Consider the following 27,795-nt stretch of genomic DNA (forward strand, 5'->3'; position numbering starts at 1 on the left):
CCACAAAAGAGCAACATGGTTTTGCCAACGTGCAAAGTTACTCTTTGTTTCCTTCTCTCTTTGCTTTTCTTTGCTGCTGCTATCTCTGAATCAGCCCCTCTTTGTTAGCAGAAGACTGAAGCTCTCTTCTTCCCAGCATGTTAATTGTTAATCTGTAATGTGCTCGCCTCCTGGTTACCTAGTCAGCTTTAAACCTCTGCCCTAGAAGTGTTCTCATACACAGAGGGCAGAACAAAGGCTTTCAGTAAGGAGCTTGAAAACAAGAGCAACGAACAAGGTAAAATACTTTTACAGTTTGCCTGCTTATAGGGGCCTACACACGTTCACGTAGTGATTTGCTGAGCGTTCTAAGCAATGCTAGATTGCTCAGCAAGCTCGCTCAGCACACAGTGATGTGTCAGCACACAGGGCCTTATTCTGGTTCACCCTTAGAGGAAAATTCCTTCTCAAATGGACAAAACCATGTGCACTGCAGGGGGGCAGATATAACATGTGCAGATAGAATTAGATTTATGTTGGGTTTTTCTTCAAAGTGAGATCTACTGTATGTATATTGCAGTGTACAAATAAAGCAGTCAGTATTTTCCCTGCACAGAAACAAAATAACTCACCCAAATCTAATTCTCTCTGCACATGTTACATCTTCCCCCCTGCAGTGCACATGGTTTTGTCCATTTAAGAAGGAATTTGCCTCTAAGAGTGAACCAGAATAAGGCCCTGTGTGCTGAGTGACAAGTCAGGGCCATGGTTCTCCGTGAGAAAACTGACCCTGCCCTGCAATTAAGAGATTAATATTCAGCATGCAGTATAAATCTAGTCAGGCGATAGTGACGTGTGGGGCCACGCATCGCCGTCACCAGGGGCCATACATACGGAGCGTTCCGTGATTCATTTATTTGCGATCTAGTCAGTTCACTTAGAAACAGGGCTGTAATCGCCCCAAGTGTAGGGCCCATAGTTGACTCCCCTCCTGCATTCTGCAGGAGACTCCCTGAAATAGCAGTAATCTCCCTCTCTCCCTCATTAGTCTAGCAATCTCCCTAATTTCACCCAACCCACATTACACTGTTACATACTGTATTTGGGTAAAAAAGGAATGAGAGATAGATACATTTACATTGAATCATCAGCACCATTTCCCAGCACTTTACCAAGTATAGTAGCTATTACTAACTGCTTTGGGGCTCGCCTACATTTGGATATAAGTCATTTTAAATTACACACCCACGCTTCTAGGTGCCACGTTCACAATCTCTTTTCACAATCTCTCCATAAAACTGGTTTTCAAATGTAGGCAAGTATGGTATGGGACAGAAGACATAAAAACTGTGGGTTAGATATTAATGCCGTGAAGATAAAAAAAAATATATTGTTTCTCTGCAGAGCAAATACTGGCTGATTTTTCATGTACTGTAGAACCCAGATATTAGACAGCTTTATATTTATCCTGCAATTTTGATTTCAATTTGAACACCCCTCATCAAAATCGAATGCCCCATACACACTAATGTGACTCAGAAGGGCCCTCATGAGGAGCTGGGGTGGATGACGTCCCTGAATGATATCGGTAACATGCCTTCCCCTGTCACCCACTCACTGTCACACTCTGCCTCCCTCTGTCCTACCCTGTCACTCTCTCCCTTTCACCCACTCTTTTTCACTGTCACACTCTGCCTCCCCTTGTCTTACCCTGTCACTCTCTCCCTGTCATCCACTCTTTCTCACTGTCACACTCTGCCTCCCCCTGTCTTATCCTGTCACCCACTCTTTCTCACTGTCACACTCTGCATCCCTCTGTCCTACCCTGTCACTCTCTCTCTGTCACCCACTCTTTCTCACTGTCACATCCTGTCTTACCCTGTCACTCTCTTGCTGTCACATACTCTTTCTCACTGTCACACTTTGCCTCCCCTTGTCTTACCCTATCACTTTCTCCCTGTCACCCACTCTTTCTCACTGTCACACTCTGCCTCCCCCTGTCTTAGGGGAGGAAGGATCAACCTAAGTTGATTAAGAGCGCTTTCCACCAGCTGATATCTCAAAGGGTTAAGCAGCTGCTATATAGGGAGTAGTCAGTTCCCTTGGAAAATTGCACAAAAGAAAAACAGATTAGCAGCGCTAAAGTAATCTATTAATTAACAACAAGTGAATCAATTAATAATAACAAATTTAATAACACATAAAAAAATACACAATCATCCGGATATGAAATTATATCATAAAAAAATGTTAAAAATGCAAAGCTTGATAAAAGTGGATTTTTGGATATATCGTATAACCTGCTCTAGACGGATCAGAGTCCCGTGGAGAAGTCCAAGTGTGAACCACAATGATGGGAATGGCCGCTGGAGGTGAATTTAAAGATGAAGTCCTTCTTTGAATTAGGGCAGGGTTTACCCACGGAAGGTCCGACCTCAATGATTGATGCGGTGAAGATTGTAAATCCCGATTGGTGGTGGTACGTTCTCCTTAGCACAGTAAACTCTGGTCTAGAAAGTTTGGCAGGCAAGTGATGGGTAAGGATCCACTGGGCACCTACGCGTTTCGCTGACCCCCGTCAGCTCCCCCTGTCTTACCCTGTCACTCTATCCCTGTCACCCACTCTTTCTCACAATGTTCAGAGCCGAATTTCCCACTAGGCACGTGAGGCACCGGCCTAGGGGTGGCACATGTTTGGGGGCGGCACTTGGATGCCTGTGATAGTACTGTCAGACCAAAATGTACCAATAACTGCAAAATATCCACTGTACTGTACTATATTCCATCTTAAATAGAGTGTAAATGGATAGGACATGCAGATACTGTCCCTATAAACTGTCCTACTTAGTAAACATTATTGTTGTGCCTAGGGGCGCCCTCATCCCTAAATCCGCCCCTGACAATGTTGCATATTGTGAACTTGGGTTGGTATGGAAGAGGGGGCCTAATTTATATTTGTGCAACTACGCCCACAGCTCACAAACTCCACCACTGAATGTATGACATCATTAAACTTCTTTTTAAACATTTAACTTAAGGTAAAGAGCACACATACAAAGGAACATAGATTATTTCATGAAGATGAACAGTACATTGTACAAGGATCTATATTTCTGGGCCTTCTGCATGGTTACTTTGTCTTTTCTTTGCCATGTGGAATATCTAATTTATATTGATACCAACAGTTAAAACCATTATTTCCAAGACCTGAACAATTTAAAACAAAACTTCGTTTAATCGAAAAATGTGTTAACAAATGACCTCTAAAATGTTGTGGTTCATCTTGATTCAAATAGAAAGAATAGGTCTTATTAGTGCGATCAATACTGCCTGGTGAGGGAGCTGGGGAATAATTCAACATGATAGGGAGTTTCGGAGCAATTAAGCGAACACTGACTGTAATAAACCAGTAGGTGCATTAAAACCACAACATTCCCACAATTCACTCTCTGTTTGTGAACAGTATTTGGTTTTTTTTTTACATTGTCAACAATGTACAGTACTGTGCAACCTAACTGGTAGCCAAAAAGTGGTATGGGTCACTGGGTCGACCCAATGTAAGTTGACATACATTGGGTTGAGAATTCGACAGGAGATAGGTCGACACCTATAAAATGTCAACATGGCTTAGGTCGGCACTCTAGGGTATGAAAAAAATATGCTTTTAAAAACCATGTCAACCTTTTTCATGTCAACTTTTGGCATTTCGACCTATAGTCCATGTCGACCTAAGCCTTGTATAGGTGTCGACCTATGGCCTATCGACCTAAGGGTGTCGACCCAATGTATGTCGTCAGAATATAGTTTGACCCAACTACCGTATACTGCCAAAAAGCTTAGTTATGCCAGGTACAGTGAAATGCCACTGGAAACCACCATCACCCATTATGATTTTATTTCCTATTTCGTAAAGACCCATACTCACCAGCTGATGTCCTCCGCCACCGATATTGGTGGTGTCGGGGACCTGGCGGGGGGGGGGGGGAGCAGGCATTGGCAAAAGCATATGAGGAGCATGATGGCCGTGATGCAGCTGCGGCTTTGCCGTCATTAACGATAACCCTTCCTTGTCCGGGCGTACTTGGACAAGGGAGGGGGTCCTTAATGACACACGGGAGTGCGCATTGTTAATACACAAAAGGCAATATTGTCCAGAATATTGCTCAGAAAGTCCATACTTAGTGATATTGTGAACAATATCGCCTACAGTGTATGGGGCTTAAGTATTCAAGTCCCTGTAGATATTTTAGCTATAGTTTTCTTAATCAGAATCCGCATGGAAGCAGCAGTGAATAGATCCTGTGCCCATGCACAGAGCGGCTTTTTGCTGGGGTCAGAGGACAGTGACGGCAAACAAGATTCGTGGCTCACAGGTGCACCAACTCACAAAGCCACGCCCTGTGTGCTAAGATCATGACCCTAATTGGCCCAATTATGATGTTGGGAGGTATGGCACATGTGTGGCCCCACCCTCAATAAAACTTGTCCAGCATTTCTTTCAAAAGTTGGTCAGAACGTTCCTGTATAACCATAGAACATTTTTATGAGTATTTATTTATAGCCATTATATTTTAAAGCTAGAGATTAGCATTGACGAGACTCTTCCAGACACCAGTGTGTAGTTCTTTCAGCTGTTACATTTCCTTAATGTGACTTCATGCTGTTTCTGATTTATTGTTAACTAATCTATTCACATAGAATTCTTTATCACTGCGGTTGCAAACAGCGCGATGGAAGAGTTATATATCTTCCCTCAAACGTACAGTATGGAACGGTAGGCAAGTCTCCTAAAATTTGGGTGTATTTTATATAACTAACAAAATAGAGGGGTTTTGTCATATTTTGACCAAAACTTTCAAGCTTGCATCACACACCAAGGCATACCTTTCCAACATTATGCGCCTGAAGATCGGGACTCCAGGACGGGTCTTCACAGAAATGTCTGTTATTGTGAAGCAACGCCCCCGTTTCGGTGCTGTGGGGGTATGGTCAGCACTCTGAGAGGTCATGGCCATGCCCCCCTGGTCCCTCCATCTCTTGTAAATAGATGCTGTGCACTGTCCTGTGAAAATAGGGATAGTTGGGAGGTATAATCCAGAGACTCCAAACTTCTTGACGTGTGCTGCAATTTTAAATGGTTTGATCAAAATATGACCCTCCCCCCTCAATTATGTTTGCTATATACACATAGATTTGCAGCATATTAATGTTAGGGCCTACATCATGTTTGTATGCACATGTTTATGCAGCGGTGATTTTCTAGGTTATGGAGCTTCTAATCCTCACATGTGAAGCTGCCCCCCCCAGAAAGAAGATTAGCTCCCAGCAGAACTATTGCAAGTTCTCCATAATTGCGTACTCATACGCTGTGCAGTACCGACACAATAAAGAAGAACATTGGTTCCTAGGGTTGACCTACAGCAGCGATGCTGGTGCCATGTATCATGATTTTAGCTGCGGGCAGGGGATGCAGTTGAAATCCCGGCGGTCGGAATCCGAAATCCCGACGCCGGAATCCCGACTGCCGAAATCCCGACCGCCGAAATCCTGACCGCCGAAATCCCTCTTTGTCCCTCTATGGGTGTCCAAGACACCCATAGATCGAGAATAAATTAGTGTGCCAAGTATAGAAAGGCACCGGGCCCGCTGTGTGGCAAACGCAGCGAGCCCGCAAGGGGGGCAATCCACGTTCCCCCTTGTCGGGATTCCGGCGTCGGGATTTTGACAGCCTGAATTCCGACCGCCGGCAGATACATGCCTCGATAACGGTCTTGGGTCTGATTCTTGTTGACTCGCTAAGCATCGAAAAATCGCTGCTTAGCAAGCTATTTAACACCGCCCACCATTCGCAGGGATGCGTAGTGGGGCGAAATCATGCGATGGTCGATTTTTCCCCTGTTCGCAAATATAAGTCAGTCTTGAATTACCTAAATTTGTGGTGACTGGCTCAGAGAACGGGGCGGGCAGCTGACGTCCTGTGACATTGGCCGCCCACCTCAGGACGACAGATGCCGCCTGCATTTGCATGGGGACGCCCAGCATTTTTCCAGGCGCACCATAATTTTTGTGGGTATGCCCAGGAAACATCGGGCGTCCCCATACAAAAGGCCCCTGCCTGCCTCCAACCTTCCCCCCTGTGCGAACACCACGCCAACTATGCAAGCCGCCAAAGGCTTCCGCACAGCGGCCCTGCACATGCGCATATGGGAATATGTACATGCGAAGAGTGCAAACAACGGTCCCTGGTGCGAATATGCCAGGGGCCGAGCAGATCAGAATCACCCCATGACCACTCTAACATTATCTCCACCAGTATTTTCCTATCAATCACTCCACATATAAAATGTCAGTAAAAGCGCAGTCGCAAAAACATCGTCATTGCGTAGAAGCATGAATTAGGCCCTTAATGCCCATTAGCAAAAACTTCTAGAGAAAAGCAAAGCTGCATTAACAGTACAGGCAAGAGCTGATGCAGCAGATCATATTCCGCACAGCAGCCCTGCAATGATGAAGACGGTTTGTCCTGCACTGGAAAGCAGTGAGGTAATTCTTCCCAGCATGGTATATGTCAGATAACTATGTACAGTGACAGGAAGCCTGTGTCATTTATCAGCTGCTGTGAAATCAGTTTACACCCAGACAAACGGGGCGTCATTGCTGCCGCACACAGTGCTAGATGGATTGTGGAACAAAGTCCCACACACTCTGTACTGCTGACCTGACCAGTCTGACCAATCGTTGTCTAGTTTCTATCAACCAATCCTTTTGTGGTTTGCATTTGAACAGTTATTCCTTACATGCATGCCAGGCTGTGACTGTGTGTAAGGCTTGCAGCAGATCTGTCAGTGTGTTCTTACAAGGAACAAGGGGCTGTAGTTACTGTACAGTAGGTAGGTCTTAGCACTCGCAGTTTATTAGTTTGTAGTTACTTAAAGTATTTTGTATTTCTGTTCTGGTAGCTGCCGTGCAGGATATGCAGAGGAAACTGTATTATAGTATAATCTAGAAGGAGTTCAGGGTGTACAGTGCACATGGGCCTCTACGTCCTGGAAGGCCCACACCGCACACATTGCACCCATATAGAATACGTGTAATGCGCATGTGCCAGCGAGACGGGTTAAGGGGTGTATGGATACTGCACATAGACCCTCTCCTTTATTATATTACCGTTTTCTTTCTTTTATTAGTAATGTAATACACAATTGAGACAACATAAAGCAGAATGGTGATACAGGGGGAGATGCTCTAAAGCGAAAATGCGGTAAAAACCCTGTTATCTGGGTTTTTACCACCTTGTCACATGCTCTGAAACCCACATGTTGGGGCCGCGCTGCAGAGGGAATTGCCAGCTTTTGGCTTCTATCCGCAGCGCTGTGTGAGGGATTCATCAGGGATCCCTCCCAGCAGGCCCCACGGCCGTTGCCGTCATTCCAGAGTCTCAGAGGGACTCCAGGGTCTCAGACCTGGAAGTGCAGGGACACTGCCTCATCTCAAAGGACAGCTCTTGTTGCAAAACCATGGGCCTTATTTTGGTTCACTCTTTCTGACAAAATCCTTCTTAGATGGGCAAAACCATGTGCACTGCAGGGGGGCAGATGTAACGTGCAGAGAGAATTAGATTTGGGTGAGTTATTTTGTTTCTGTGCAGGGAAAATACTGCCTGCTTTATTTTTACACTGCAATATAGATCTCACTTTGAAGTAAAACCCCACCCAAATCTAATGCTATCTGCACATGTTACATCTGCCCCACCTGCAGTGCACATGGTTTTGCCCATCTAAGAAGGATTTTGTCAGAAAGAATGAACCAAAATAAGGCCCCATATGCGATTATTATTAATGCAGTTACTGGCGGAGAGGGGTGAAACCAGGTGGCGGATGTTCCACGTCTGCGTGGAGTTAAATTTATAAAGTGTGGCGAGCGCAGCGAGTCACCGAGCCCGAACAGGTCGGGATTATGTGTGCTGCGTCCCCTCGCTGCGCTTGCCATGCTTCGGGCTGACTGACTACGCTAACTGCGTAAGCTTTGGTTAGCCGCGAACGTACACACAGTCGCAGATACAAGCTGACTACGCTGGCTGCAGGAACGCGACGCTGACTACGCTGACTGGCTGCGGGAACACAATGCTGATGCTGACAGGGATGCTGACTACACTGGCTGTGATGCTGACAGGAACACTAGGCTGACTACATAAGTGCCGCTGTGAAACTACACAAGTACCCTGTTGTGTGTTCATCACATTTACAGTTCTGGCAGGAAACTGCTTCCGCCCCCTGTTTAAAGTTCATAGTTTAATAGTTTTACATGGCTTTCGATTCCGAAGCATGCCAGCATAGGTAGAGACTCACTTTGGTTTCCAGCAAACCTTCATTTTTGTGGCATTTCCCTGACTAATAGGAAAGTTGTCTGCTAGGATATCGGTGCTGTGTGCCACTTACAGAATGAGTGGATAGGTTGGTCAGAGAGTGGTCCTGGGTTTCAGGTGGTCCAGATGTCCCATAGATATCTGCACCTAAAGACAATTAATATACAAATAGTCAGAGGAATAGTCAATGCAGGCAGCAGGATAATCTACCGGCTGAGGATTAAGGGTCAACACTTCAACTCTGACGTCTGACAACGAGGTGAGAGCTGCTGTTTCATCCTGGTGTCAACAGCAACCACCAGCTTTCTTCTGCACATGCATGGAAAGGATGGGGACTATGCTGATAAGTGAATAGTGCATTACAAAGAGGATACACTGTGTTATCATGTACAAAAAAAAGTGTTCAAGGGGGGGATGCTCTAACATCCGCTCCCCAGCTCCGCCGCACATCGCCGCACTTCGCATTCATAATTATCGCATATGCAGTAACATATGCGATAATTATGGCAAAGGACAGCTCTTGCGATAGAGTCAGCTGGTCCCATGGGGACCCGGCGGCTCTCCCCTCCCTCCCTTACCAGGACTCTCCTCCTCCCTGCACCCGGAAGAGGATCAGTGCAGGGAGGAAGAGGTCACAGGTCTGGGCAGCACAGCTCTGTGCTGCCCGGACACAGGTGAGAGGGGGGGCAATGCGGGGCAACGGGGGTCCGTGCGGGGCGGCGGTGGGTCGGTGCGGGCCGGTGGAGGGTTGCGGTAGAAGCCCATAGGCTTCTATGGGGCATCACCAGATTTTACTGGCGATGCCCCCCGCCGGGTTACCAAAATGCGGTAAAAACCCCGATAACGGGGTTTTTACCGCATTTTTTGCTTACAGAATCTCCCCCCAAATGTGTTAAAGAAAAACCAAACTTATAGCCATGGAGGCATTACTTTTCAACCCAGCCTAGTAGCACTAAGCCACATATAGTAACTTTGGTTAATGCAGATAAACAAAGAAGTTATATTTGCTTTACCAAATATCTATTGTTACAGACACTTTAAAGTTTCCATTGTCAAAACTTGTAGAAAAAAAAGTTGGGTCTGTGTGTTGCGGAGAGCCGTAGATAGATACCATCTAGCCATCTACAGGACTGGTTATAAACAAATTCATCTCGGGTTGTAAAATGTTCAGCTCCTGAAATGAAGTCCTCTGGCTCCGTTCTATAAAAGCCTATTCTGAATCATAAACATTGATGGCATGAATGAGTACTGAAATGCTCTCCGTGAAAAATATCACATCCTAGTTCCCAGCTTCCCTCTGACAGCCGCAGATTGCGGGATTCAGAATATTTATCAATACTGTAAGTTCAGTTTCATAGGTTTTACAGAGGACACAATATATTAATACATCCTCTAAATTATTTGCTACTATCGAGAATCAGTATCCTATGAGCTGCTCGTTAGTAGAGTCCGGTGTTTTATCTGAGATCTCTATAATAATGGATTCATTTGGATTAATAGGGGATTGTAAAGCGTGTCTGTTGTTTCACTATATATTTTGTATTAAACCTCCAAATATATTTTTCATGTCCCCGGCCTCCCCCATTTCTTGCTATCCTGACGGTAAAGTTCCACGATACTTGGGTGTACGCGAAGGGGGTGTGGCTAAAATGATGTCATTTGTGCCATTTTAGCCCCACCGCCTCCACGTACACCTGCAAATTATGGTTTTTGTTTTTCAATGGGAGCAGGGCTTAATGATATAGGGCTCCGTACCCACCCCCCTAATGGCAGCTGAAAGTCTCCTCTCCAGGCTTCTACCAGAGGGGAGACATTAAATGTAGGCAAATATGAGACAAAGTGCTAGGCAATAAGCTCCTAACTGCCATGTTACAGGAGGACTTTGTTAAAATAACAGGAGCTGATTGGCTGGTACTTTATATTTATCCACTTTATCACTTTCTAAGGCTTAGTACATCTGCCCCTATAGACCCCTATGTCATTATGTCAATTGAAGAGAGTGGATATGGGTCTTTGCCCATAGAAAACCACACAAGCCCAGTCGCAGTGCACATTCTTCATGTATTGTACATAACTTCAGGGCTGCCGCTCACCAACAAGAAGCTATTGGTGGACACAGTCACTTTTCAGGACTCATCGAGTTTCTACCTTCATCATTACCTGCCATTGCTGTACCACCAAGGAACATTTATACACCCATACCTTTCCTTCTGCTCTAACAAGTTTTTGCCCTTGTTTTTCCCAAACCAAAATATTTTTGCGACCTTTTGTACTAAAAAATAATAGCTTGCCGTATCCAGATCTCCCAGCTATTGCCTGGAACTAAAGGCGTGACTAGGAAAACCCAAGGCATGCTCAAGGACGTCAGCTCCAGGTCAGATATACATGTAGTTAGCTGCTTTGGGCCCATTGCTTGCCTTGTGTCACATTAATCCTGTAAATTTATTTTGCTTATGCTGTTTTTAAGACTTTCCCCAAATTGTCCTTATTTCTTTTTATTTATTTAGTTTTTTTTCTTCCTAGTAATAGTCTTGGGATAGGCCATGTCATCTCTAAGCGGCCATGTACAGACTGTGCTTGGGCTCGTCCATCCAGACCAGCTTGGCTACACTTTGACTCATGAACACCTAACAATGACTTTCAACTGTTGCTACTATCCGCCTCCCGCACACCAAGCGGCCTTGTCTGATGGACCTATAGTTATGAAGGACCTGTTCTGGCTGAAACAAAATCCTTACAGTAAGAAGGAGAACCTTCTCTTAAACCAGGAGGTAGAAGCCGTGAAAGAAGAATTGATGTCCTTTAAGGCAGCGGGCGGAGGCTGCATCGTGGAGAATACCACCACTGGGATTAGCAGGGATGTTAAGACTCTTAAAAGACTGGCAGAGGAGACTGGGGTTCACATCATCTCAGGTGCTGGGTTTTACGTGGATGCAACTCACAGCCCTGAAACGCGTTCAAAGACTGTTGAGCAGGTAAATAGTTTAGTATTTCTTATTGACAATTATTCCTTACATTCTAACTTTTAGTAAATGCTAAATGACTAAAGATGCATGAAAGACATCGCGTACAATGACATAAGGTGGCACCGAGAGAGGGGAGGAAGGGGTACTAATTACCCGGGCCCAGGTCTGATGGAGGGGCCCAGTGGGACCCATGTTACTTGGCAGCGGCAATTCATCTCAACCCAGCACATGCTGCAGTGTGGCCAGGGAGATGCTTAAAGTACAGTTTTTTCTGTATTTAATACTAAGGGTGCATGGCCATGCCTCTCACGGTTAGTCCACACCCCGTGAAAAGAACCTGGGGCCAGCAAAGCTGTCTATTGCCCCCCAGGGCCGCCGACAAGGGGGTGCCCTGGGTACAGCTGTCCCGGGCCCAGCCTCTGGAGGGGCCCGGGCAGCTGCCCACAGCGGTGCCAACCCCCAGGCACCCATACACCGCCTCCACCTCCCGGCGCCGACGGCCCCCCAGCCAGGCACGCACAATGCACAGTGCAGCCTGCAGAGCGCCGAGCCTAGGACACAGAGGAGCTTGGCGCTCTGCAGGCTGCACTGTGCAGTGTGCACTCCGGACCTGACCGTGGAGGCTGAAGGAGCCAGAGGGTGATGCCACAACGCGGATGATGGTAAGTAATGGGGAGGGGGGAGGCGGGGTGCTGGCAGGTATGGGCAGGGAGGCACGGGCGGGTGGGCGTGCGAGGGGGGGTGCGGACAGGGATAGGGCGCTGTGCCGCTGGGGGCCCGGCCTGTAGGTCAGTCCCGGGCCCCAACATTTCCAGTGACTGCCCCGATGACATGCTAAGTGTTACCCAACTGAATCATAAGTATAAAATAGCTGCAGTGTTTTTATAGACGACTCATTATGACCATCTTGCTCTCTTGCAATCCTCTGTCATGACAGATGGTACCAGGGAGTAACAGAGAAATACAGTATTTGTACCGGGCTCTGAGTCTCGGATGGGTCCAATCAATAACATTTAAAATTTGAGCCAGCCTGGGCAATAAGAAAAAAAGTGTAAAGTGGCCCCTCCAGATACACCCCGCAAGGAAACGATATGTTATGTAGCTAGAACTTTTGCATACCCCCCCCCTCCCCCCCCCATATATAATTATAAATTAAAATTAGAATTTTTTTAACCTACAGGCTCATTGTCAGGGATTTCTTGCTTGTTGGCACGGGTTACATTCTCGTTGCTAGGGGATTCTTGCTTGTTGCCAGGGGGGGGGGGGGGTTCATGCTCATTGCCAGGAGTTAAGTGCCCACAGTGTGCTAGTGCTTCTGGAATCCGGCACTTCCAGGTAGAACTGTACGTGTTGCACTCCCCTGAAAGTCGCAAGCAGTCCAGTAGGACCTCTGGCATTTGTGTCCTCCAAGTACGGATGGCCATCGACGATTCAAAATCTTCGTTGGATCATGTAGAATAGCTGATGTAGAATAGTTTTGCCATCGATGGGGATGAACCAGATGGTTTCCCACCATTGATGTCAAGCTCAAACGAATAGTTTTGTTTTCCTTTTTTCCCCAAAGGGCCGGGGCACGGAGCATAGCTCCGCCCCAACACCTGTGAAGCCCCACCCCCATGTTTAATTGGCCAACAGGACAATCGTCAAAGTAAATTGCTGACCATTGATATGTAAAAATATTGATGGTCATCTATTGCATAGTATTGCACTATCGATGGCCAGTTGCATTATTGCCATCGATGGCAAAGGCAACAATGGCCATCCCTTCCTCCAAATAGTCGGACATTTCTGGAGGGTCGTTTTATCAGGTTCTATGCAGACAGGCAAACGGCATGGAATATGCAGAGACCTGCGGCACCGGCAGCATTGTTATACCACTGGCTCAGTCCTTCTTTTGAAGGTAGTCTTCAAAAGAAGGACTGAGCCAGTGGTGTAACAATGCTGCCGGTGCCGCAAAATAGCAGGACAAAAATGGAGCATGTGCTGTAACCCATAGCAACCATTTAGGTCAAAGACTGATGAAATCTGAATTATGCTTTTACTTTATTTCATACACTTTATATGTGTATTTTTAAATTGGTAATAGCATTTTAGAATTCTAAGTCTTGGGCACATTCATTAAAAATTCTATGGGTTCTATATATTTGGCAGATTTGAATATCGTTTTGCAGGACATGTTCTTTCAGCTTCACCAACTCATTTAGGTTGTCAGGATGTTCCTTGTTCTTCTCGTCACTTTAGCCTGTAATACAATGGTTCCCCTATTAGTGAAAAATCTCATGTCACACAAAATATGAGTCTGCATCGCGCCTCATCTTGGTTGGCATTAAAGAGCCCCCCCCTCTACCCCTCTAACTGTGTGCACATACTGTAACGTAGTTCCCGCTATGTATTCTGGGGACTTATCTGATTCTATTAATCTTAGCAATGTGCTATTATTGTAAAAATAGCATTACAGTCAGGAAATACAGCTACAGTATATAACAATAACAATCTTTAGCACACGATTTAAGAATTGAGAACCTGACTCATAGAATACACTGTTATATAATATTCCTGATCCAATTATGTTAACTAGAACTTTTGTGCCATCGCCGGTCACCTATCTCCCTAATCTTATCGGAGTCCATATCCCATAAGTAGTGACCATCCCATAAGTAGTGACCAGTGGAGGCTCCAGAGGAGGAGCGGCTGCAGCACAGTTCAAAATTCAAATAGGGGAGTCACACCAACTGCCACCAACTGTCATTCCAAACTTACACTGTTAGTGTTTCGCCCCCCTTTTGAATTTTGAACTGTGCTGCAGCCCTAACTCTGGAGCTGCCACAACAGATACGTGACGGAAGTTTAGTACAACCCCCCAGAGAAATATCCCTTATTGCAGTTATAAGGATTGTTCATTTCTGGGACGTGGCACAATTTTTAATAAAAATGCTCCTTAGGAGCCTATATTTCTCCAGTTTAAAACATACACATAACTGCTTTAGAATCAGGCCATTGGCCCTTATTGTCATTGACTCGCAAGGCTGTGAATTTCGGAGCCTTGCTAGTCCACAAGACACCTCCCGCAGTGCTGGTCCCCCCCCCCCCCCCGCACTCCGCGATCCCCCGAGAATGCCCACAAGGCTGTGAATGTTATAATGTGGTACCATAACAAACCAGTAGATACAAATGGGGGGTTAACTCTGGTTGATTCGCAAGGCTGCAAATTCGCAGCCTTGCAAGTCCACCAAACCCTGCCTTGCAAATGGTGGCCTGGCTGCCACCTATCCGCAGCGTGTGTTCGCATGCAATGACTGCGAATGGATGTTTGACACAAACCTGCGGGGGGGGGGGGGAACGACACTCACATCATTCAATGGTCACGACCGTCGAATGATGTGGAAGACACAGAGCAACCTTAGATGTGCGTGCAGATTCTGAAGGCAGTGGGCGGACAGCCAGTTTAATAAAGGCCAGGTGACACATGCTAGTCGGGGGGGGGGGGGGGGGCATTTAATTTCTGCACCCCTGATTTCTGCACCAACCTATGCAAATCTTGTATCAAATAACACTGTAATACCCCTTTTCCCATCGCACCTGAAACCCTGTATATTGATGGCTTGGTGGGTGACGTATGGACGTGGGTCCAGGTGGGGTATAGAAGCACCACAGTAATTATAACCCAGGTCAACCAACCCGGCAATTCAACCCAGGTTATAAGAAGGGTTAAACACTGTGCGTATCCCTCTATCTGCCTCCTGTTGTGGCTTTTGTTATTATACTGCTGAGCTGTCCTGTGATACGTGTACAGTATCTTTACATTTATTTCATCTCCTTAGCTGACCGAAGTTCTAGTTAATGAAGTTCTCCAGGGAGCAGATGGGACAGATATAAAATGTGGTATAATCGGAGAGATTGGATGCTCATGGCCACTCACTGACAGTGAAAGGAAAATTCTTCAGGCAACTGCTGAAGCCCAGACACAGCTTGGATGTCCTGTGAATATTCATCCTGGCAGAAACAGCCAGGCTCCCTTCCAGATTGCTCACATCCTGCAGGAGGCTGGGGCTGACATCTCCAAAACTGTGATGTCGCATCTTGATAGGTAGCGTAAGCGGCGAGCGCGGACTTGTGTTCTCCAGGGTTCTGGGCTTTATACCTGGAATGTGTGTTTGTGACTTTGTATATGCATGTACTGTATTGTGTATATCTTTCCCAGGTGATTGCTGACTTTAGTTATGAAATTGTTCATGTATTGTTTTCCATTTATTCCAAATGTAGGGTGTATATTTACTAAAGATTCAAAAAATGAAAAGAGGTGATGTTGTATCCTAGGTTGCTTTAGTAAATGTACCCCTAAGAGAAAACATACAGAGCCCTGTCACTTTCATCTTGGAATTAGGAATAAAGGGCCAGGTGCACTAGGTCTTGCAGAGAGATAAAGTACCAACCGGTCAGCTGCTAACTGTCATTTTCCAAACATAGCCACTGGGCAGTTAGGAGCAAATTGGAAAATTGGCTGGTACTTTATCTCTCTCCATTTAATCTCACTCCAGGGCTAAGTACACAGTGCACAGGGGCCCCTGAGTCCCTGGGAGGGGGGGGGGGGCACAACACCGCACACATTGCACACATTTTTTAATACTTGCCTTCAGAGTCCAGCGAGGAAGGCAGCAGCACTGCCGTATTCACCAAACAAATGGCTGCGGCACCGCTGCGACTGACCGAGAGGAGGGTGACCGAACCGAGAAAGCTGCATGTGGGCCTTCTCCTCTCTTAAAGCACCCCTGCTTAGTATACTAGCCCAAAAGGGAGAATTGGGCTCCACACTGCGAAGGGGGTTAGAGAATACAGAAATGTGGTAAAAACCCCGATAACGGGTTTTTTTACCGCATTTCTGTGATAGAGAATCTCGCCCAGAGGGCGGGATGTATTAACATACATCGTCGCCCTTCGCACTGCAGCCGCCGCGATGCATCGGGTTGCGGTGACGGAGACCCCCGCGATACCTGTGATGTGGGCTGCGGGGGTCTCCGTCACCTCCCGGCGGCTGGCAGCGTCCCCCTGCTTCTCCTCCTCCCCCCTGAAGCCGGATGTCCTCCCGGCTGTCACACCAGGGGGGAGGAGATTATGGAGGACAGGAGGGGGGGGGGGCGCGCGCGGACGTCGTACGGCGGGAGGCGAAAGAAGCCCATAGGCTTCTATAGGGTATCGCCACCCATGGGGTGGCGATACCCAGCCTTGCGAAAACGTGGCGGACGTTGATTGATACATAGGAAAATGCCGTAAAATGGGGGTTTTACGGCATTTTCCCTTTAGTAAATTAGTAAATCTCGCCCATAGAGAGAGAGGGAGAGACAGGGAGAGAGACAGAGAGCACTCTGGACACAAACAGCATAAATATCCAGACTGGACCTGTTTCCAATGCTTCAGACTTCAATGACTAAGCTGCAGGGGAGGACGGAAAGATCATTTTCTAAAAAAAGAAGCCCATGCGTGTTAATGCATCTTTGCTGCAGTCACATCAAACAGCCACTCTTGGCACGATAGGTCGCATGAGAATCTTCTAGCGCCCCGGCATCTTTTTTGCTTTTTTTTTTGTTTTTTGACAAAAAAAAGTCTTGGTTGCAACACAACTCTTCTTACACTGAGAATGAGGAGACTGTGCTGATTAATGTGATATATGATACTTGTATATTGTGTGCGACTGAGTCTCTGAATGTATACAAATTGCTTCAGTGTAGCGGGTGTGGTTCAATAGATCTACAGCCAATAGAAAGATGGTCAATAGTTGATCCCATACGACTGACATGCAAAAGGTTGATGGTATTGACATGGAAAAGGAAGACAGTAGAAAAAGTTGACATGAAAACAATAGATCTTCTGTTCTGCTCCGTATACACACTCAGTCGCACACAATATACACATGTCATATCCCATTAATCAGCCCAGTCTACTCATGCGTCCAAGTGCATTGCCTTGTTGCCACTAAAATTAGTTTTCAACAAAACGATAGCAGAGTTCCCCTGGACCGGCATGTATGAGGACACATCTGTATTGGCGTTTAGTACATCCCGTCCTTAGTGACAGACAGCATCTCACTGACGCATTGTTATAACATCATGTTCTCAGATAATAACAAACCTAGAGGAGAAGGATGAGCTGGAGACACTAACGTCATTTAAACCAGGTTGTGATGTCCGGATTCCAAATGCTCTTTGTCTTTTGCATATAGGGAACATACAGTATTGGCTGATTCTGAATGTCGCACACAAATACTGGCCAGCTTTACACTGTGATTTAGAGTTGAGCCAGTGTGCCTCCCCCTCCCAACTCTAAATCCCCACATTTTACATTTACCACCCTCATCCTTCCCCGCAGCATAAACATTGGGTATCCAAGGTTTAATTTTGCGCTCTCTAGAAGGAGTCACTCCAAAAATGTAAATGAGGGCTGTCTAGAAATCAATGGGTATGAGGCAAAAGGAGATTCCAGTTCTTTTTGTCTTATTGTCCCTACATTTTCTGACAGTTGGCGTCCCTGTTTTTGTCTGGGGAAATGACAGACTTCTAGAATGCCTTACACACTGTACTGCGGGCAGGATCGAGCACTGTCCTTATCCCCCAATTTAACGACCTGTTTGTTAATAATCTGCTGCTTAAAAAGGGTGTAAAATCCCCCAGTTTATGCAGCCTGTATCCTTCATTTTACATAGCAAGCCTTAATCCCTCTTAATGGAAATGACCTAATGTCAACATTTATGCAATAACATGATTGCCTTTCTTTACACTAGGACTATATTTGATGAGGGAAAACTGCTGGAGTTTGCTGAACTGGGGTCGTACCTGGAATATGATTTATTTGGAACGGAAATGCTGAATTACCAGTTTAACACATCCGTGGACATGCCGAGTGATAACGACAGGATTAAGATGTAAGTATGGGCATGAGATCATGCAGAAGTTCAGGGGAAAGGATTTCTCTAGTCCCAGATTGAGACAATTTGAATTGGTACTTGTTTCTTAGCACGGCGCCCATCGCATAGCATTGTGTACCTTATTTAGTGGTGTGCGATGTGATGCTTGTACAATTAAATATCGCATAGCATCCCGTGAGTTGTGATGGGTGCTTACAATGAGATGTAACCCCCAGTATCCACACCATCCCGAAGCGTGGCGAGCAGTGGCGGTACCAGTCCTCCGACCTTTTCATACCCCCACTATCCACGTCAGCGTGTAGTTGATTTTAGTGTGCTACGCTCGCCACGCTTCGAGCTCGTATTCCGCGTCCCCTCGCGGAGCTCACTGCACTCGCCACGCTTCGGGCTCGGTGGCTTGCTGCGCTCGCCACACTATCTAAAATCAACTCCACGCCGACGTGGATAGTGGGGGTATGAAAAGGTCAGAGGACGCATACTGCGGCCCCGCGTGGGGCTCGCTGCGCTCGCCACGCTTTGGGATAGCGTGGATACTGGGGGCTACATCTCATTGTAAGCACCCACCACATCTCATGGCATGGGTGCTTGTACAATTAAAAATCGAATCGCATGCCGAAATATTCCAGGGGGATGCGATGCGATGAGATTTTTAGGAGCCCATACGATGGAAATCGTGGGTGCCGTTCTAGGAAACAAGTACCTTTGAATTTTTTTGATTTCATGTCCTTTTCATACTTGTGAAGCGATGAACAATCAGTATTTTTATAAATTGTACAGGTTGAGTATCCCTTATCCGAAATGCTCGGGACCAGGAGAATGGGCACGGGGGGGTGAAATCCGGGCAAATTGTTTTAGTGCATAACCTTTTCAGGTTAAAGCTCAGCACACTTATGTAATCCATCTGCATTTCCTATGTTGATTGTGTCTGATTTCTCTGTTTGGCATGTTGGCACATACCTGATAGAGCAATAAAATATACGGAAAAACTTCAGGAGCTAAGTAATAAAAAATGAGAACAGCAGTTTAAGTAGCAATGATAACAGGGCCCAGAACACGCAACCCATGTACCCAGATCTAAACCGGTTCTGCAGCTGCAACTGATCCCTATGTCAGATAGGGGGCCCAGTGGCATGCCATCTATTCCAGCAGCAAATTACTTCTTTCTCACATGCAAACATCTTCCTGTGGGCATGAAACAGGTCACATGCGGCATCATCTGTGGATTTTTGGCCCTCTTAAGAGCCTAGCGCTGGTATGTTAGTTCTGACGTGTATCCTCTGATAGCAACCCTGGCCCCAAAATCATTTTGATGGGCGTACAGTATGTTTGTATGCCAGCGACTTGATATAAATGTTATCATTTTAAACTTTGCTATTTTCTCCCTTTTTTCTTTCTCGTGACCTATTACTCTCCCACCGCATCACAGAGGTGTCATCTCTGTCAGTAAAATGTTTATTTTGTAAAACAAACCAAAAGAGTTAATAAAGAAGGGTGATCTCAGCGGCTGCTTGTTGGCGGAACATAAGTAAATGTCTCTGGAAACCTTTAGTAACACAGCAGGATTGCCCACAGATTACCTGTATTGACCTCTGCCGTTAATTGTAGCTTTCAGTGACGGTGACCAATTGCACACACCTAGGCCGTCAATACCAGTATTTATTCTGCTAATTAACTTGATTAATGGTAAAGGCTTCCATTGATACTCTGTTCTGCTGTGTGTTGATGCAAGGTATTATATATATAGGTAGAAGCAGGGGGTTAGCACTCCGATGAGCCCAAGCGTAGTAACAAGCTTGATAAGTAAATATTCAATAAATCCGGTGCCTTCCAGGTCCGAGAGGGCCAGCGGGGGTCTCTCGGTGCAATATCGGAGGTGGGGGTCGGCGGCACTCAGATGAAGAAAAACACACGAGCAGGCGGTGTTAAACCTGGTTTAACACCGCCTGCTCGTGTGTTTTTCTTCATCTGAGTGCCGCCACCCCCCACCTCAGGTATTATATATATATATTTATATATATATATATATATATATATATATTTCTTACTATTGGAAATTGCTCGTCTGCAGCTTTTTGCAAATACCATTACAAAGTCCTTCCCTGGGGAACATCCAATTGTATAAATGTGCATGGACTGAGACGCCCACTGTCAGTGTCTGCGTACCGATTGGTGCATCCTTATCACCCCTATGGGTCAAGCCAGTAGAACTTGCACCAGCCCTAGGCTAGGTGCAGTTTCTCTGTCCATGTTTGTCTTCCTATGTGAGCAGTTGAGCATCGTTGTGCACAACCATTTTCACCAACGCACGTCACCTCCTTGTCACCGCCCAGGAACGCTGGATCCATATAGCTGGCCAATCAGATAAGAGCATGCACTGGGTCCCATTCAAGGGTAGAAAAAGCTCCAACTTCGCTTGTAAACATGTGTAATATATGTGTTGTTAAAAAGTTCTAACTTTTTGGAAAGTATTTTCCAGCACTGCAGACTTAATTATGGCGACTTTGTTTTTCAGGCTGCGGACTTTGATCAATAATGGCTATGAAGACAGAATTGTCATTTCTCATGACATACATACAAAGAACAGGCTGGTAAAATATGGCGGTCATGGCTACTCCCATATCCTCAACAATATTGTACCCAAAATGCTCCTGAGAGGCATCTCACAAGAAAATATTGCTAAAATCTTGTTGGAGAACCCCAAAAGGTGGCTGACCTTTAAGTAATAAAACAGATGTTCACATTTCACAAGATTGTGCTGAATTTGCAAACTGTAATTATGTTTTATTGGCAATGTATTTCAGTGGGCTTCTTGCTCCCACTGAAATTATTTTCTTATTCAAATTAATGGGAAAAATATTTGTTTCAAAATTGTACAGAATCATCAGAATTAAAATTGTATATAGATTGCAGTTTTTTTGGGGATGAATTAACAATTTTGTTTGGGCAATTTTGAATTAACAAAATCAACCATTGATAGAACTCCCGCTTTGTGTCTGGTTTTCAATATGACCAAATCCAGAATAGTGTTCTGAAGAGCAGAGAGAGAACATACTACAGTATATTAAAACATGACTGGGTAAAAAACATACTAATAGCAAAATAGATGAATGTCCTTTGTCTAGCTTGTAGCCCTTCTCTGGCTACCACTGCTCCTCAACTCTATGGGAGGAAGTCCGGTGTTGTAAGTATCGATGGCCACTAGATGGCACCCAACGGAGGAATTCAAGTGTTGCCCAATTCAGGCGTGCAGAGCTGTATATTATGGTGTTCCACCATTTTGTCGGACCGGTAACTAATATCTCCATGTTTCAGTGCATGGCATGTAATCGTTTTCAGTCTAATACCACATTTCCATTAAAATTCCAGGTCAGGTAGGAGATTTATCCAATGCTCAAACCTGATCAAAAAGACCTGGTCAAAACCTGCTTGTGACCATGGTAAAAAGATTGGGTCTCTTTACCTGTGATTTTTAACTTTCACCATTTCCACTGACAAAAATCCCAGGTAGGAGAACGTTCATGTGCAAAATCCTGGGATTTTTATGTCAGTAGAAAAGTTGTATAAGAATGTTTAAGAAAGGTGAACTCTTAATGGATGTGGACCTTGTTGTACTGCTATACCATGAGAAGGGTGTCTGTCCACAGTATATATGATATTCTAAGGCCTCGAAGAAGAATATAGGTGGGGACAGGTGGGGACAGGGTTGGACAGCCAACGATTGTGCAAGTTGACCCACTTAAAAATATGGGAAATGTCTAATTTCCATCATAGGTACACTTCAACTGTGAGAGACAGAATTTGGAAACAATAAAGGAAATCACATTTTATGATTTTTAAACAATTTATTTGTACTGTATATTCTTGTGGAAGATAACTAATTGGACACCAACGAACCAGCAAGATTTCTGTCTCTCACAGACCTGTTACTTCTTCTTTAAGAAGCTCTTCTATCCACCACTCGTTATCTGTATTAAGGACATCTGTATGAACTGGCTATCTGTATAAAAGACACCCGTCCATACCCTCAAAAAGTCAGACTGCAACCTCTCCACCATGGCCAAGACCAGAGAGCTGGCTAAGGACACCAGGTACAAAATTGTAGAGCTGCACAAGACTGGGATGAGCTACTCGACAATATGCAGAAGCTCGGTGAGAAGAGATCAACTGTTGGCGCAATTATTAAAAAATGGAAGAAATACAAGATCACTGACAATCTCCCTCAACTTGGGGCTCCATGCAAGATCTCACCTCGTGGGGTATCAGTGATCTTGAGAACGGTATGGAATCAGCCCAGGACTACACGGGGGGACCTGATCAATGACCTCAAGAGAGCTGGGACCACAGTCACAAAGGTTACTGCTAGTAACACACTATGTCGTCATGTGTTGCCCACTAACCGCCCCAGAACATGACAGATCTAGAGAAGATCTACATGGAAGAGTGAGCCAAAATACCTGCTGCACTGTGTGCAAACCTGGTCAAGAACTACAGGAAAGGTTGACCTCCGTAATTGCCAACCGAGGTTATATTACAAAGTATTGAGTTTAACTTTTTGATTGTCCAAATATTTATTTTCTGCAAGAATATACAAATTGATTGTTTAAATTGTTTCAAAATCATACAATGTGATTTCCTGGTCACTCACCTTTCCTAGTTTTGGGGTGCCCTATGGCTTGTGACCACATTGTTTAAACAGAAATTGTAGGGGCCTCTGCACTCACTAAATTAATTGATATTAATTAATAGTGGAGATTTAGTTCATGAATTGATCAATGCATTTAAGCCTGCAGGCCACTTCAAGGGACCCCACTTTTCTGCAGGCCCTAACACTATTGCTCAAAATGGCTACAATATACATAGCTATCAGATTAACGTTTGATTAAGGGGGCTGCAGGCTTAAATGCATTGATCAATTCATGAACTAAATCTCCACTGTCTATTAATATCAGTTAATTTAGTGAGTGCAGAGCCCCCTACAATTTATATATATATATATATATATATATATATATATATACTGTATATACTGTATGTATCAACAGCCCCAGATCATGTGCTCTCTAATGTTTAGGAATACCAAAGAGGCAGCTGACCACACCCCTCTGTAGTGACCACACCCCTGTAAACATGGGCCCCTACAACTGCATTTCCCAGTGGGCCCTTTGTATCATGCCTTCGTTGGGTGGGGATGGAGAATAAAGAGCATTCCTAAAAGCTGTAGCCCAATCCATTTTACATGCTATGGAGTAGTGCTCCATCTTTGTTTTCAGTTTAATTTACAGTTGCTGCCTTGTGAAAACATTTTTTTCCTCACTTACAGGTATAAACACTTATACAATTGTCTGTAAAAAGAATTAATTGAATTCCTACAGGCAGCGATAATCAAGTGTACTCTGAAGCAAGTAATAATAATAATGCACAACTTGTAGAAAAGTAAAGTGGTTCCAATTAAATGACTCCCCTCTGGAACAATTTGATGCTCCTTGTAATATTGATGATGCTTGTAATTATCCCGCTGTTCTTTAATTAATGCTTGCTCTGGAACACAGCCACTTAAATTACTTTCCTGCAAATAAAAAGTTTGGACACTACCTTTAAATTGTTTCTAGAAAAGATTATATAATATGTTATATAATCTATATAATCAAAATATTTATATAGATAGATAGCTAGATATACACATGAGTTGGGTATAAAATCACTGCAGGCAGGAAACCGATGAGAGGATCCAGACAGCCAGAATCTTGAAACATCCTGCAGCATAAACCCTAACCTTCTCTCCCACAGCCTAACCCTAAGCACATCTCCTACAGCCTATCCCTAACCTCCCCTCCCACAGCCTAACCCTAAGTGCATCTCCTACAGCTTAACCTGAACCTCCCCTCCCACAGCTTTACCATAACATTCCCTCCCACAACCTAATCATAAGAACCTCTCCTACAGCCTAACCCTAACCTCCCCTTTGACAGCTTAACCCTAACCTCCCCTACGACAGCTTAACCCTAACCTCCCCTACGACAGCTTAACCCTAACCTCCCCTCTGACAGCTTAACCCAAACCTCTCCTCCCACAACCTAATCCTAACCTTCCCTCCCACAGCCTAACCCTAAGCGCATCTCCTACAACTTAACAATAACCTTCCCTCCCACAACCTAATCCTAAGCACATCTCCTACAGCCTAACCCTAACCTCCCCTCCGACAGCCTAACCCTAACCTCCCCTTTCACAGCTTAACCATAACCTTCCCTCCCACAACCTAATCCTAAGTACATCTCCTACAGCCTAACCCTAAGTGCATCTCCTGCAGCATAAACCCTAACCTCCCCTCCCACAGCCTAATCCTAAACACATCTCCTACAGCATAACCCTAACCTCCCCTCCCACAGCTTAACCATAACCTTCCCTCCCACAGCCTAATCCTAAACACATTTCCCACATCCTAAGCCTAAGCGCATCTCCTACAGCTTAACCATAACCTTCCCTCCCACAACCTAATCCTAAGCCCATCTCGTACAGCCTAACCCTAACCTCCCCTCCGACAGCCTAACCCTAACCTCCCCTCCCACATCCTAACTCTAAGCGCATCTCCTACAGCTTAACCCTAACCTCCCCTTCCACAGCTTAACCATAACCTTCCCTCCCACAACCTAATCCTAACCTTCCCTCCCACAGCCTAACCCTAAGCGCATCTCCTACAGCCTAACCCTGACCTCCTACCCCACAGCTTAACCCTAACCTTCCTTCCCACAGCCTAACCCTAAGCATATCTCCTACAGACTAACCCTAACCACCCCTCCCACAGCTTAACCCTAACCTTCCCTCCCACACCCTAAACTTATCCTCCCTTCCAACAGCCTAACCCTAACCTCTCCTCCTATAACCTAAACCTAACCTTCCCTCCCACAGCCTAACCTTAAGTGCATCTCCTACTGCCTAACCCTAACCTTCCCTCCCACAGCCTAACCCTAAGCGCATCTCCTACTGCTTAACCATAACCTCGACTCCTATAACCTAAACCTAACCTTCCCTCCCACGGCCTAAGCCTAAGTGCATCTCCTACCGCCTAACCTCCCCTCCTACGCTTAACCCAAACCTTCTCTCCCACAGCCTAAACCTATCCTCCCCTTTTCTCAGCCTAACCCTAACCTTCCCTCCCACAGCCTAACCCTAACCTCTCCTCCCACAACCTAACCCTAACCTTCCCTCCCACAGCCTAACCCTAACCTCTCCCCCCACAACCTAACCCTAACCTTCCCTCCCACAGCCTAACCCTAACCTTTTACAGTATATTCTGTGCTCTAAATAGAAAGTTGTGTACACTTGAAGGACAAGAAAGTAGAGCGCTTTGGGGGGGGGGGGGGCTTGCAGGTGACAGCAGAGGAATAATGTTAATGCCTAATTTATCCCATGCTTGATAGCTGTCAACCGTCCCGATGTCCAGGGGGGGGGGGGGGGAGTCTTAAGGTTACTGTCAGATGGTTGTGCCAATGTAACTTACTGATGGAACCATTAAATACGTTGTGTGCAGCACATTATGCTACAGCGCCAGCCGGACGGTCTAAGCTGATGTCTCCTTCACACTCCACAAGAATTAGAGCCTACGTGCCAGTTGTATAACCTTCGTTACATGCACATGGGCAGTATGACTGGCGAGTCCCTGCATACATATAAAAATGTATTTTGAGAATTTATTTTTGAATTTTGTACAGTATTTTGAACGACAGTACAAGTTATGTCTTGTTTGGATATATGGCAGGGGCCAGACAGCCACAACCTGTAAAAATCTAAGTGGAAGTTCCAATATTGATTCTAAGTAGTCTTAACTGGTCTAACTTTCCATAACTCTTTAATGTGCTCCTATTACCTACTTATAGTTGCCACTGCCCACCAGTGTTTAATAGCCACTTAGTTATATAACTTGGCTAAACTACCAGTGCTACATTTTGAAAAGTGATCAAGGGGACTATTAATTAAAAACATTAGTTTTTAGGGGATCCCCGCAAATTGTAAATATTCCCTGATAGTTTTCATTAGCAAAAAACCCCTCTAAAGGTTTCTGCATGGGCTCTCCTGGGTGCATTTTTTATATACCATAAATCTCCATGTTGCAAACTATAGGTGCGTACCAGTAGTGGGAACACTGGCAAACACCTACGGACCTGATCAGATTGCGAATCATCACAGGTGATAAAAAGCACAGCTGATTGGCCCAATTCAGACCCATATTATGGTCTGACCTACAACTGTAATCCAAAGTGCACAGGGCCGCGCATTGGATTGGATCTCAAACACATCTGATTTGGACCGGTTTCACCCAATTTCTCAGCCCAATCCATCGGAATCGGTGATATCAGGCCAGAATCAGAAAAGTGTACAGGGGACCTTAAGGGGAACTGGAGAAGACCAGCACTAGCCTAGAATACCAAGGAAATTCTCTATTACTGCTTGTAAATTGGTAAATTATAAAGGCACAGACTAATTCTAAACATAATGACAGGTGCTGCCATGCTGAGACTTGTAGTTCCACCTGTGGATCGTTAGAATGTGTCGGTTAGGAATGAATGCAGCACGTTTGTAAATATGACAGTTAGTAATGACTACACATGTGCACCAGCAGTGTTAGCAGTGTTAAGTATTTAGCATGTGCACCCTCATTTTCTCTTATTTTCTGTGTGAGACTGATCAAATTTGCAATGTGAAGTCCATGCATGGCATCAGGAAGGTCTTGCTGACATTGGTTGATATGCAGATGATAACTGTAAGAAGGGACCCGTCATATGACCTAATAATAAATATTAGCATCTGAAGTATTGCATGTATGCGACACAATACCTGGATAAGCCAGGAACATTCTGCCCACAGTAGGAAAAGATACATTTGGCGAAAAGTCAGTGGAATTTAGAAGGAAGCATAACCGTGTCCACCATTTAGCGGTGGGACAAGGTGGTGGATTTTCAGTATAGAGTGTTGGGCTGTGTACCTGCCAGAGGCTCAGAAAATCATATCCAGATGAGAGCATTTAAAAAATATCACCACTTCCCCAAAGTCTGGAATATATTTTAGCTTGAGTGTTGGATTTTCCACCTAGAAAATACAGTAATATTAAACAGTAAAATCATCCATGTAACACTTATAGGACTGAGACTTAAATATGCAAAATGGCTCGAGTCCCGACTTGAATATTACTGCAGGTATGTGTGAAAAAAGACCAAGAGTATATCTATGCTAGAGTAGTTCTGGAAGGCTGTTAAGTAAAAAATCACAGCTTCCAGAGTACCAAAACCTCTGCACAGACCACACTGGCTGTAAAGTGGTGTATGTAAAGTGGTCAGTGTGCAAATCACCACAGGACTCTGGAGAACTGCAGAAGTGGGACTTTACTGCCTGCAATTACTGCAGCAGCACTTCCTGTAATAATAAAAAAAACTTCCTGTTTAACAAAACATTTCCTGTAGGACAAGCAGAAAGCAGCGATATAATCTGCATGAGCATACTTCTTTTCTACCTTGGTCAGAGTGTTTTAATTATAAATTAAAATGTGAAAAAATATGATGTTTATTCCCTGC

The 27,795-nt window shown here is 45.1% G+C and overlaps 1 protein-coding gene across 3 annotated transcripts; it reads left to right on the forward strand.

The window, feature by feature from the left end:
• The first annotated feature begins 204 nt into the window (after positions 1–204).
• Positions 205–23,121, forward strand: PTER (phosphotriesterase related). Of its 3 annotated transcripts, none has more exons than XM_083189364.1 (5): positions 205–277; positions 10,868–11,319; positions 15,132–15,397; positions 18,086–18,226; positions 20,742–23,121. In XM_083189364.1, the coding sequence occupies exons 2-5, from the start codon at positions 10,888–10,890 to the stop codon at positions 20,950–20,952; spliced, it is 1,050 nt and encodes a 349-aa protein (XP_083045490.1). In that variant the 5' UTR covers positions 205–277; positions 10,868–10,887; the 3' UTR covers positions 20,953–23,121. The 3 variants fall into 3 exon arrangements, with proteins under 3 accessions (XP_083045490.1, XP_083045489.1, XP_083045491.1); XM_083189363.1 differs by lacking the exon at positions 205–277 and adding an exon at positions 6,755–6,869; XM_083189365.1 differs by lacking the exon at positions 205–277 and adding an exon at positions 7,872–8,603.
• The last annotated feature ends 4,674 nt before the right edge of the window (positions 23,122–27,795 follow it).

The sequence above is a fragment of the Crinia signifera genome, chromosome 5 (genome assembly GCF_055691185.1).
Source record: "Crinia signifera chromosome 5, ASM5569118v1, whole genome shotgun sequence".
NCBI lineage: Eukaryota > Metazoa > Chordata > Amphibia > Anura > Myobatrachidae > Crinia > Crinia signifera.

Coding starts and splice junctions, on each gene's coding strand:
- PTER (XM_083189364.1), top strand. CDS start 10,888: ATGTCATCTCTAAGCGGCCATGTACAGACTGTGCTTGGGCTCGTCCAT. Junction 11,320..15,131: donor GTTCAAAGACTGTTGAGCAG/GTAAATAGTTTA, acceptor TCATCTCCTTAG/CTGACCGAAGTTCTAGTTAA. Junction 15,398..18,085: donor GTGATGTCGCATCTTGATAG/GTAGCGTAAGCG, acceptor TCTTTACACTAG/GACTATATTTGATGAGGGAA.